Source organism: Artibeus jamaicensis, unplaced genomic scaffold (assembly GCF_021234435.1).
Source record: "Artibeus jamaicensis isolate MK-2021 breed Jamaican fruit bat unplaced genomic scaffold, CSHL_Jam_final contig_793, whole genome shotgun sequence".
Lineage (NCBI taxonomy): Eukaryota > Metazoa > Chordata > Mammalia > Chiroptera > Phyllostomidae > Artibeus > Artibeus jamaicensis.
Genome location: NW_026521975.1, coordinates 9,322,169 through 9,335,063, shown reverse-complemented (window position 1 = coordinate 9,335,063; position 12,895 = coordinate 9,322,169). Strand labels below are relative to the sequence as shown.

The following is a 12,895-nucleotide window of genomic DNA, read 5'->3' as shown; positions in this document are numbered from 1 at the left end:
CCACCCCAGATGAAATTTTAGGCAAGTCTTATAGCTTTTCCACTCATTCTCAGATAATAGAGAACCTCTTGTTTTGGAACAAAGAGTCCAGTTCAGTCTGGTAATCAAATAACTCCTGCCCAGCCTGGTTTGAAAACCCAAACTCTCAAACTTGGATCCAGTTTAGAGCTTGCCTGTCTCAGGCCTTCAGGACTGTGGGAAGCCAGCGTGTGACAGCAGGTAGAAGGGGTGGAGGTTGTCTTTCTCACTATGTTCCAGCTCCTTCTCCTCTCTTATTCCTTTGCCTCAGATCCTCCCAGGTTAAACCCAGGAGCTGACAAACGAGGGAGCAAGACTATATAGTCTTCTGAGGGTGGTACCTCGCTGTCTGTGGCTGGTACCTGGGATGGCAGGTGCACTAGGGCTGGCCCTCCCTCCCTGGTGCACTTTGGTGGGTTCTGGAAGATCCCTCCACTGGGGGATCCCTGTGCCCTTCCCTCCTCCAGCTGGGCATCTTCTCCCTCAGCGTGGGCTTCAGTGAGGCACCCCCTGGCCAGGTCATGTGGACCTCTAGGGGTTTCACTGGGCAGGTGCCCTTAAGATGACCCCAGGAGCTCTCCCCACTATCCATATGGGGTTCAGGCAATGGTGTCTTGCTCAGGCAGGACAGGCCTTCCCCTATGTAGCTCTCTCTGCTCTGCTTCCAGATGAGCCACTCTGGCCTCTTTCTCAGGCCTTTAAACTTCTTTCGGTAAACATAACACTCCATTCTGTGGCCTCGGACTCCAGGGCACAAATGGTAAGCTCTCCAAGGAGTTCTCTTGAGACCCGATGGAAAATATCACAGCACATTAACATCTCTTTTCAATCTCGCAGCATCCTCCACCTCAATTTATTACAATGGTGAGGCAGGTGATGGGCTAATCCTGGCAGAAAGATCTCACAGTCTCTCAGCATTATTGTCAGTGATCTAGCACCTCAGCAAGGTGTAACAATACTCAGCCTGTGTTACATGTGAGCATCTTTTCAATAAAAAGATTTATTTATTTATCTTTAGAGAGAGAAGAAGGGAGAAAGAAGGGGGGAGAAACATTGATGTGAGAGAGATACATGGACCAGCTGCCTCTCACATGTACCAGCGGGGCTGGAGACCGGGCAGCAACCCGGGCACATTCCCTGACTGGGAATTAAACCTGCGACCTATCACTCTGCAAAATGATACCCAACCGACTGAGCCAAGCCAGTCAGGTCACATATAAGCATCTTGTCACATGTATTAGAAATACTGTGACAAGGGAAGAGAGCCTGGGACATAGTAATAATTGTAGGAAAAACAGCAGGAGGAGCTAGCAGAAAAGATGGAGAGAAATTGAGGGAGCAGCACCCCCAAAGTCAAGAAATAAAAGCGTTACAAAGAAGAGCAGTTTGGCAAAGTCTGCTGATGGGTTGAGTGTGACACAGTCTGAGAAGTGACCAACGGCTCTGGCAAAGTGGGGACTTTCGGCCTCCTTGACAGAAGCCAGGTCAGAGCCCCTCCTGGTCCAGTCCTGCCCTCCTTTCCCAGCTCACCTCCGCTTCTCCCATGAGGACCACATCAGACTCCTGGCAGTGCCTGGATACGCCACCTCCACTCGTCACAGCGGACTCCTGCTTATCCTTCCAGATGGTGATTACACACCACCTTGGCCTGTCAAGCCTCCCTATGATCCCAGAGAGTTGCAATCTGTTCCCTCTCTTACACAAAATCTCACATTCCCCTCTACACCCCCCCACCCCCGCCATTCTCACCTCACACTCCTCCCTCTCACTCACTTGGCTGCAACCACAGAGGTCCCCTGCTCTTCCTCTAACACACCAGGCACTGCCCTCCTTGGAGCTTTGGCTTAGCTGGCCCCTCTCGCCCAGATATTTTTCAAGATTGCTCCCTCACCTTCTTCCATTGTCGCCTTCATAGCAAGGTCCTTCTACCCTCTTTAAAACTGAACACCTCCTCTTCCACATTCACCCCTCCATCTTTCCCTGCTTTATTTTTCTCCATAGCTATTTACCAACCCACAGAGAAGCAGTTTACTTGTCATATTCCTTGCCTATCTCCTCACTATACCCACCACGTAAAATCCACAAAGGTACGAACTTTTCACTGAATTGTGATATGCACTATTGTCACAGAATTTTGTCAGCTCACAGTAAGTATGCAATAAATATTTGTTGAATGAGTGAATGAACGGAGTGGTACAGGCAAAAACCCAATCCAGGTGGGTTGGAGAGAAAATTGAAAGTACAAAGGTGAACACATCGACTACAAACAAGCTGACAGGAGTGCTTTTCTACAAAGACGGGCAGAAAAACGGGGCAGCAGTACAAGTGGGGGGGGGGGAGTGGGGACACAGCTTCACCACAAAATGATCCAGTGGAAAGCGAGGAGTTAGCAATGTAAGAGGGTTAAGACATCTGCTATAGCCAAGTCCTCGAGGTGGCCTGATGCACTGAGATCTGAAGCACAAGAGGAGGGGACTCTCTAAGTAATGGCCACAGTGTCTGGGTACAGAGGTAGCTGGAATCTGTCATGTGGCTTTACATCTCAGAACCAGGCTGTAGACTAATCTCCCCATTTTTTAAAGCCCTAATGACTTCTGCCTTCTCTAGCTTTTGCCCAGAAAAGATAGATCACAACACTGAAATAGTTGAGAGATAGACACCAAGCTGACAGTGAGTGGAACGACCTAAAATGACCTAATCCAACCCTGTCACTATAACAAAGAGTAGACTGGGGCTCAGGGGAGTGTTTGCCAGTCCCTGGGTTAGCGACTGACCTGGAACTAGAACTCAAGGCCCTGACTGTCTCAAAGGCTCCTTCTTCTGCAGCACTGAGCAGCCTCTGCCCTGCACTCTGGAGTCGGGTCCAGCCCCTTGTATCACTGGACAAGCCGGCACAATGGGACAGGTACTGAACGTATGGAGAAAAGAATTTTAAAACGCAAAACATTTTGTGGCATCACAGCTCCTGCCAGGCCTGCTGGCAGGTCCACATTACACAGAGAACCCAGCTCCAACCATGCCACCCCCACACCGCAAATCCCTCCCCAGACAAGTCCCTTCATGCACTGTCAGAGGGAGCAGGCATTGGTATAGCCTTTTGGGAAAAAACTGGGCAGATTTAAATAAAATCTAAAGTCTACAAACCTTTCTGCCTAGCACTTTCGCATCTATAATTTTTTCCTCAGAATCACTAATGAAAAAAAATAGAATCACTAATGAAACTATGCAAAGATATGTGGCTTTGTTTATAATAGCAAAAGTCACAAATGATGTGCATACATGCATTTTAGTTATTGGGGGGCAAGAAATTAAATTTAAAACACTTCACTTTTCATCTACTTCTGTATTGTTTGATTCTATTACAAATGTGTATTACTTTCATAACATAAAAGAAGTAAAAATTAAAAGGACAAATAAGCTCTTCTCTGATCTAGAAATATGTTCAGACCAAGGGAATGCAAATTACTTTATTATTTGTATACTTTCATATTATAGAAATTTTTGCATTGAGCAGCTATTGTTTTTCAGATATTAAACCTAATATTAAAAAATTCCTCCCTTGGGTTCCTGTTACCGTCAAAATAAAGAAAAATGTCTTAGCCACTGAGCAGAGGCAGCAAGTTGTCCCAAATGCCCATCTTGCCTTCTACCATAGTAAAACCTCTGACTTTAAACAGAGTACACATTGTCTCAGAATACCCACTACGTTTCCCAGCCTCCCTAGCAGTTAAGTCCATGTGACTAATTCCTGGCCGATAGAGTAAGAGAGCAAGTCATGCCTTTAAAGAACAGGGGTGTAGGTAATGGGCACACTGAGACAAAAAATAAATGGCCCAAATGAAAGAACAGTTCAAAGCTCCAGAAAAAATACAACTAAGTGACGAAGAGATAACCAACCTATCAGATGCACAGTTCAAAACACTAGTTATCAGGATGCTCCAGAACTCACTGGGTACTTCAACAGCATAAAAAAAGACCCAGACAACAGTAACGAAGGTTGTATTATGTGAAATAAAGAAAAATCTACAGGGAATCAACAGTGAAGGGAAGGAAACCAGGACTCAAACCAAACCAACAGTTTGGACCAGAGGAAGAAATAAACATCCAACCAGAACAGAATGAAGAAACAAGAATTCAAAAAAAAAAAATGAGGAGAAGCTTAGGAACCTCCAGGACATCTTTAAATGTTCCAACATCCGAATCATAGGGGTGCCAGAAGGAGAAAAGGAAGAGCAAAAAATTGAAAAACTTACTTGAGCAAATAGTGAAGGAGAACTTCCCCAATCTGGCAAAGGAAACAGACTTCCAGGAAGTCCAGGAAGCTCAGAGAGTCCCAAAGAAGGTGGACCCAAGGGGGAACACACCAAGGCACACCATAATTATATTAGTCAGGATTAAAATGAAGGAGAGAATCCTAGAAGCAGCAAGAGAAAAGGAGACAGTTACCTACAAAGGAGTTCCCATTAGACTATCAGCTGATTTCTCAAAAGAGACCTTACAGGCAAGAAGGGTCTGGAAAGTATTCCAAGTCGTGAAATCCAAAGACCTACATTCAAGATTGCTCTATCCAGCAAAGCTTTCATTTAGAATGGAAGGGCAGATAAAGTGCTTCCCAGACAAGGTCAAGTTAAAGGAGTTAATCATCACCCAGATTTTATTATGTGAAATGTTAAAGGGACTTATCTAAGGAAAAGAGGGTCAAAAGTATGAACAGTAATATGACAAGAAACTCACAACTATTAACAACCAAACCTAAAACAAACAAACAAACCAAACTAAGCAAACAACTAGAACAGGAACAGAATCATAGAAATGGAGATCACAAGAGGGTTATCAGTGGGGGAATGGGAGGGGTAGAGAGGGGAAAAAGGTACAGAGAATAAGTAGCATGAATGGTAGGTAGAAAATAGACAGGGGGAGATTAAGAATAGTATGGGAAATGTAGAAGGCAAAAAACTTGTATGTACAACCCATGGACATGAACTAAAGGTGAGGAATGCAGGCGGGAGGAAGTGTGCAGGGCAGAGGGGAATAGAGGAGGGGAATGGGACAACTGTGATAGCACAGTCAATAAAATATATTTTAAAAAAAGAACAAAGGTGTAGACTCACAATAAGAGAAATACGAAATACATTGAGATGTATTTTTCGCCTGTCAGATCGGTACAAATCAAAAGCTTGATGCACACTCATTTGGTGAAACTGTGTGAAAAGAGGAATGCTCATACATTACTTATGGGAATATAAAATTACACAGCCCCTTTTATAGAAAATTTGGAAATATCTTTTAAAATAAGGACATATTTTTAACCCTTTAACCTAAGACTATTCTCATGCCTAAAAATTTAACTTAAACATAAACCCCTCAATAATACAAAAATGTATATGCACAAGATTATTCATTGCAGTTTTAGTTGTAATTGTAAAATATTGAAAAACAATGTTCATATACAGAAGATTGCTGGAGTAAACTACAGTCCACCCACACAGTAGAGTACTGTAATACTGTTTTTAAAAGTAAGAAGGATCTCTATGAACTCATATAAAATCATTTCCAAGCTATATTAAGCTTATTCTTTTTTTGGTTTTTCCTTTTAATTTATTTAATTATTGTTCAAGTACAGTTTTCTGTTTTTTACTCCCATCCCAGCCCACTCCCCCAGTGCTCCCCACCTCCCTCCCATTTCCACCCCCCTTAGTTGTTGTCCATGTGTCCTTTATACTATTTCCTGTAAATCTATCCCCTTTTCCCCCTGAAATTCCTCCCCTCTCCGCTCTGGTCACTGTCCCCTTGTTCTCTATTGCAGTGTCTTTGTTTTTATTTTGAATTATAAAAGGCTATGTGCAGTATGCAAACATCTGTGTAAGAAGGGGAATGAAAGAACGAAGTGGTAAAGATAGGTGGGGAAGTAACATTGCTCAAAGCACACCTTTTTAAATAATTTTGACTTTAGAGCCTTGTTAATGTTTTAATATTCCAAAATTAAATTAAATCAACAAGAACAAAATACAAATAAATGAATCAAACTGTATTTCAAATAACTAATATAATAATAAAGACAAAAAAGAGTTAATCCAAGTAAATTTCAAATAAGCACTTAGTATACCTTCAGTCAACAGATAAAAACACTTTAAAGAAATCTTAAGCTGTACTGTGGTGACCATAGCATGTCTCCTGCAGCACAAACTGCTGTGGGAGCAGCTGACAGAAGCTCTCCAGGTGCTGCAGAACCACCACAGCATGGATGCCACAGCCATAGCTACGCTTGCCAGGGCTTCTCTCAGCCAGTGCACTGGGCCATTCCTGCCTGAGGCAGGTCTCCCTTAACAAGTAACCTTGGCCAAAATTCTCCCCATCACCCCAGCTAAGACTCTCAGACCACAGTTGAAAGCTCTGCCTACCTAATTCTCCATCTTGCCAATTTCTTTTCACAGACCTGCATTACAATCTAAAGGATTTCCCTGCCTGTACATGCCTCATTCTGCTTTAGCTACTACAGGCATTTCCCAAATCCACCTCTTACACATCAAACCCTATTTCAGTACCTGCTTCTTGAAAGATCCAGTCTGACACAACTACTTATTAGGTCTGCTGTTTGTAATGTAATGGGATGAATGTAGCAATTCTGAAGCTATTGTGTAAATGTCATAGGGTTAACCAAATGAGTAAATATAATGATATAGTTGGGAATCAGGGTTCTAACTGCAGGAGAAAAAAGGAACAAATATGGAATGAGGAAAGCAAGAAAGAATGCTGTTGTGTTGCAGTGAAATAGGAGGTCAGTATCACCTCATAAATTATGTGTGTGTGATATTTATAGGAAATGGAGATAAATAGATATAATATGTAGATATGCATATGTGTGTGTGATTACTTATACATCTAGCTCTGTCCACTGAGAGGGACAAAGAACAGAAATGCCCCATGAGCAATGAGCACACTTGATGTTCAAATGTTGGTTTCTAAATTCCACTAAAAGGAACCAGGTAGAAACATATCTACATGGAAAAATATATGCGAATGCTCATAGAAGCATTATTCTTAGTGCCCCCAAATCCAAACATATATTAAAAATGAATGAACTTGTAAAATGTAATATACCCATACAACAGAACATTATCCAGCAATATAAAGGAACATACTACCTATACATTCTGCAACATGGATGAATCTCATAAACATGCTAAGTGAAAGACATTTGGCACAAAAACCTGTGCATTATAGGATTCCATTCATATGAATAGTCCAGAAAAGACAAATCTAAAGAGACAGAAAAAAGTGGCTATTTAGGACAAAAGGAAGGTGTGGCAGTTGTGCAAATGCTCAAGAGGGAAATTTTTGAGAAACAGAAATGTTCTAAAAGTGAACTGTGGTAATGATGTCTAAATTGGGGAAACTGTCCCCTAATTACTTTTGCAGCCTCATGCCCCAATACTCCCCTTCATGCACCCTAAATTCCACTGACAAGGGTTCCAGGACCATTCAGTGGGGGGAAAGGACAGTCTTTTCAGAATGTATGCTGGGAAAACTGGACATCATGCAAAAGAATGAGGCTAGACCCTTACCTAACACCACATACAGAAACTCAAAATAGATTGAGGAACTAAAACAATAAAACTCTTAGAAGAAAACATAGTACAAAGGCTTCATGACATTGGATTTGGCAATGATGTCTTGGGGATAAAACCAAAAGCATAGGAAGTAAAAGAAAAATAGACAAATTGGACTTAATAAAGATTTTTAATTTTTGTATATCAAAAGATACTACATACAGAGTACAATGATAACCCACAATATGGGAGAAAATGTTTGCAAATCACACAACTTGTAAGGGATAAATATCCAGAATATATAGAGAACCCCTAAAACTCAACAACAACAAAAAAACCCAATCCAATTCAAACATCGGCAAAGGGCTTGCATTGACATTTCTCCAAAGAAGATATATGAATGACCAATGAACACATGAAAAGATGCTCAACATCACTAACCATTAGGGAAATGTAAATCAAACCTATAAGATACCATAGGTATTGGGACCATACCCATCAGGTTGGCCACCATCAAAAAACAGAAAACAAGTGTTGGTGAGGATGTGGAGGAATTAGAACCCTGTACACTGTTGGTGGGAAGGTAACATGATACAGCTGCTGGGGAAGACAGTTTGACTCTAAAATTACCATATCGTTGACAATTCTACATCTGGGTATATACCCAAAGGAAATGAAAGCAGGGTCTTGAAGAGATATTTGTACACCTATGTTCATAGCAGCATTATTCACAGTAGCTAAAACATGGAAGCAACCCAAGTATCCATCAGGAGACGAACGGATAAGTAAAATGTATTATATATATACAATGTAATATTATTCAACCTTGAAAAAAGAAATTCTGTAAATTGCTACAACATGGACAAACCTTGAAGACATTATGGTAAGTGACATAAGCTCGTCGCAAAAAGACAAGTACTGTATGATTCTACTTAAATGAGATATTTAGACAATGCAAATATATTTAATACCACTGAGCAATACACTTAAAATGGTTAAGATGGTAAATTTTACATCACGTGTATTTTACTGCAATAAAAAAATCCCTACAAAACAATGACTATGTGTGAAGGACAATGTTGATGAAGATGACCCATCTCTTACCTTCATCAAGCAGCCAGCAAACACAAGGAAGCCTTTTGAATGCAGATGCTTGGCCAAGGAGAACCCAAATCCAGAGTCACAGCCGGTGACCAGGACAGCTTTGCTGCCGACCTATTTTAGAAGATTAGACCCCATGTTAGGAACTAGGATTTTGAGGGCAAAGTGGCCAAGCCTCCTCTGGGCGATAACAACTAGTGCTGCCTGAGTCGACTAGGCCTGGCGCTCCCTGCCTGGCTGTTTCTGTCTGGCGAAGCATCCTAGTACAGTGGGAAAAGCTTGGACTCAGAATCGGGAGACTGGGTTCCAGCCCGGGTTCTAACCTGGACTCTGCCACCGGCTAATAATGTTGCCTAGGAAGTTACTTCCCCTTCCTGGACCTCAGTTTTGTCACCTGCAATCACCCTTATCACCATCATCATCATCACTTACCACATGCAAGGCACTGTGCATGCATTATTCTTAATTCTCATAATAACTCCATATAGTAATTATGATTATTATACCATGTTATGAGTGAAGAAAAAGATAGTTTTTAAATGCCCAACATACTAAGTAATAGAAATGAAATTAAAACCAGGCTTGAGGGATTCTAGAGTCTAAACTCCTAACCTCTAAAACTCATTTGATGGGAGGTTTGTGGGGAGCGAGGTGGGAGTCAAGAATTCGAGAAAGTGGCTCTGAGTGACCTGGAAGGTCTAAAGCCCTGCTCTGAAGGTGGCTCAGGGCCTGGGGGCTCTGATTACTTGACTGGTTCCCAGGAAGCTGGGCTGCCACTCACGGGGGTCACTGCATCGGCGTAAGTGCGATGACCTACAGGGACGAATGAGGCGGAATAAAACTGCAGTGTGCACCTGCAAGAGAAAAGGAAGCCATGAGCACAGGCTGAGGTCACACCTAGACCTTGTTCCTGGGGCAGAAGCAACTCAGAGTGCCCTCAGCCACCAGTGAGCAGTACAGACTGTCTCCCCACACTGAGACCCTGAGGACAGCCTACTGAGGGAGAGGTCCTCTTTCTCCCAGGGCTGCTAGGCTGGTAGAAAGGGGGACATCGGTTGCAGTGATCATTTTTGCCACTGCGTGGGAAGAACGTTCAGGTGATGTAGCTTTGTTAACCAAACCTTTTGAAAATTCCATGATTTATCCCTCGGGCTTTATGTTGCTTTGTGATAGTTTGGTTAATTTGACCTATTATTTTGAAATGATTTTAGACTCACATGCAGTTAAGAAATAGTATAGAGAGAGATACCCTGTACCTTTTACCCAATTTCCCCTCATGTTAACATCTTGCAAAACTATGTATCACAACCAGGATACTGACATCGATGCAGTAAAAACACAGAGCATTTCCATCACCACAAGGATTCTTCGCATTACCCTTTTATAGCCACTCACCCTCTTCCCTCCCACTCCACATCCTCTCTAACCCGAATCTGTATCTCTACAATTTTGTCATTTTAAGAATGTTACATAAATGGAATTTTACACTATGCAACCTTTTGGGATTGCTTTTTCTTTTAAAAAATTTTAAATGGAATTTATTGAAGTGACATTAACACAATTATATAGATTTCAGGTATATGATTCTATAACACACCATCTGTATATTGTACTGTGTGTTCACCACCCAAAGTCAAGTCTCCTTCCATCACCGTTTATCTCCCCTTTACTCTCGTCTACCTCCCCTGACCCCCTTTCCCTCTGGTAATCACCATACCGTTGTCTGTCTGTGAAGTGTATGAGGTTGTGAGGTTTGTTTTTTCCTTATTCCCTTCCCCTTTTCACTCAGCCCCACGATACGCACCTCAACAACCATCAGTCTGTTCTCTGTATCTGTGAGTCTGTCTCTATTTTGTTTGTTTATTTTGTTCATTAGATTCCACATATAAGTGAAATCATATGGTTCTTGTCTTTCTCTGACTGGCTTATTTCACTTAGCATAATGTTTTCCAGGTCTACCCATGCTGCTGCAAAAGGTAAGATTTCCATTTTTACAGCTGAGTAATAGTCCTTTGTATACATTTACCACAGATTTTTTTATCCACTCATCTAGTGCTGAGCACTTGGGCTGCTTCCAAATCTTGGCTACTGTAAATAATGCTGCAGTGAACAAAGGCTTGCTTATACTCTTTTGAATTAGTGTTTTGGGTTTCTGGATAAATACCCAGAAGTGAGGTCACTGGGTCATAAGGCAGCTCCATTTTTAATTTTTTGAAGTAATTCCATACTGCCTTGCACAGTGGCTGCACAAACCCCCATTTCTGCCAACAGTGCCGAAGTGCTCCCTTTTCTCCACATTCCAGCCGGCATGTACTGTTTGTTGATTTATTGATGATGGCCATTCTGACAGGTGTGAGGTGATATCTCATTGTGATTTTAATCCACATTTCTCTGATGACTAGCGACGCTGAGCATCTATTCATATGCCTATGGGCCATGTGTATGTCCTCCTTGGAGATGTGTCTATTCAGGCCCTTTGCCCATTTTTTAATTGGATTGTTTGTTTTCTTGGTGTTGAGTTTTATATGTTCTTTATTAACTTTGGATATTAAATCCTTACCAGAGGTATCAGCAAAGATGTTCTTGGGATTGATTTTTTCACTCGATATCAATCGTAGAGATTTACTGAGATTGTTGTATGTATCAAAAATTTGTTTCTTTATATTGCGAAGTTGTATCCAAAGTTTGCCCACTATGCAGAGCCAGTAAGAAGAGCAGGTTTCAGGTGTCAGGGCTGGGACCAGGCCTAGACACTCCTGGGGCTTTCGTCTGGACAGATGGTGTGCACTGGGTGACCACTGCCCTGAGGCAGACACACACGGGAAGGGGGTGGTGCTCTGCTCAGGGCGTCACATCTCAAAAAGGTGCAGAGGCCGAAAGGACACACTCAGGTGGGAGACCTGGATATGGAGTGGGGAAACCATGGGAGGTGAGCAACAAAAAAACATGTAGGCGAATGAGAAGTCAGAGCAGTGGGGGACAGGGGTGAAGTGGCAGGGTGTCCCTAGGGATAAACATTAACTTGTTCAGTGCGAATAGAGAGGGCAGACCCAGGGACAAGGGGTGGAATTTTCAGGAGAAATGATTTCTGTTCGTTATGAAGAAGGACTCTATGAGAGCACTACTGAAGGCAGGAGGCCTGCTGTGAGAGGTACTGTACTCTCTGTCCCAGAGCTGGAGATATAGGGCTGCAAGGTCAGTTGGTAAGGATGTTATCACAGGGCCCACCCACAGGTGGGGACAGAATTATGAGGCCCTTGCCAACTGAGATTCAAGCAAAATAACCAGGCCATAGTTTTTCCCCACCCAAAGTCCTTCTGCCTGATGCAGGCACAGTGACCCCTTCCATCCTCCTCACCCACCTGGGCCTCCCTCTGAGGCCTCTGCTGACGCATTTGCCCAGAGGAGAGCTAATGCCCTCTGACTCAGCTCTGCCCCTTGAACCTAACCAGTTATTTCTACAGTCCTTCCCGAAGATTCGGAATCTCCCCATGACAGTCTTTCTTTACCCTCACATGAGCCAGAAGCTTGACCAATTACCTCATTCCCCTTTAATTTGAGGATAAAACCTTTGTAAAAGTATTTAATTTCCTTTGGGACTATTTTCTCCTCTATAAAAATTAATCTCCAGAAATCTCTCAAAGTCACTTTTGAGACAAGATTTTGCCATTTCTTTTTTTTTAATCTTTTTTTTATTGTTCAAATACAGTCATCTCCATTTTCCCACCAGGATTTTGCCTTTTCTATGAGTCGCTCACTGGAAAAAAAAATTGCAGTAATTCCCCTCCTCCAAAGCTTTTCAGTGGAGCCAGGCTACGTTCCCTCTACAGAGGTGACAGGGTGTCATTTTTACTGGAAGGACCATCTGAACTCTTGTTACATGGTGTCCTCCAGTAGTTGAAGCCCATCTCCAACCATGCTGCTGTGTCCTGAGGAAATGCTTTTAAGTGAATGCTCCTATAAGCCTAAATGCTGGCTCTTCTCAACATATTAGTTGGCATAGAAAATATCCATCAATTTTCTAGCTGTTGGGACTTTGAATTTAACCTAACACTCAATTTCACTGCTCTTAAACAAAAGAAAAGGGTGTTATTTTTTTCTTTCTCTGGCTGTGACAGAGGAAAATGAGGAAGCAGAGTGCACTGAATCCCCTTGGAAAAGGCAATCCCAGACCTCTCAAAGAAGAGCCGATTGTTTAATTTGTGCTCATCTTTCTCTAAATCACA

At 42.4% G+C, this 12,895-nt stretch overlaps 1 protein-coding gene across 4 annotated transcripts in view; it reads right to left on the bottom strand.

Annotated features, from left to right (window-relative positions):
• BDH1 (3-hydroxybutyrate dehydrogenase 1) overlaps window positions 1–12,895 on the bottom strand; it is a 93,899-nt gene that overhangs the window by 20,224 nt on the left and 60,780 nt on the right. For all 4 annotated transcript variants that reach the window (XM_053672896.1, XM_037147424.2, XM_037147421.2 and 1 more), the window contains exons 3-4: window positions 9,451–9,523; window positions 8,673–8,783 (exon numbers count right to left, since the gene is read on the bottom strand). In XM_053672896.1, coding sequence (XP_053528871.1) covers window positions 8,673–8,783; window positions 9,451–9,523 — 184 coding nt within the window. The remainder of the gene's footprint in view (window positions 1–8,672; window positions 8,784–9,450; window positions 9,524–12,895) is intronic.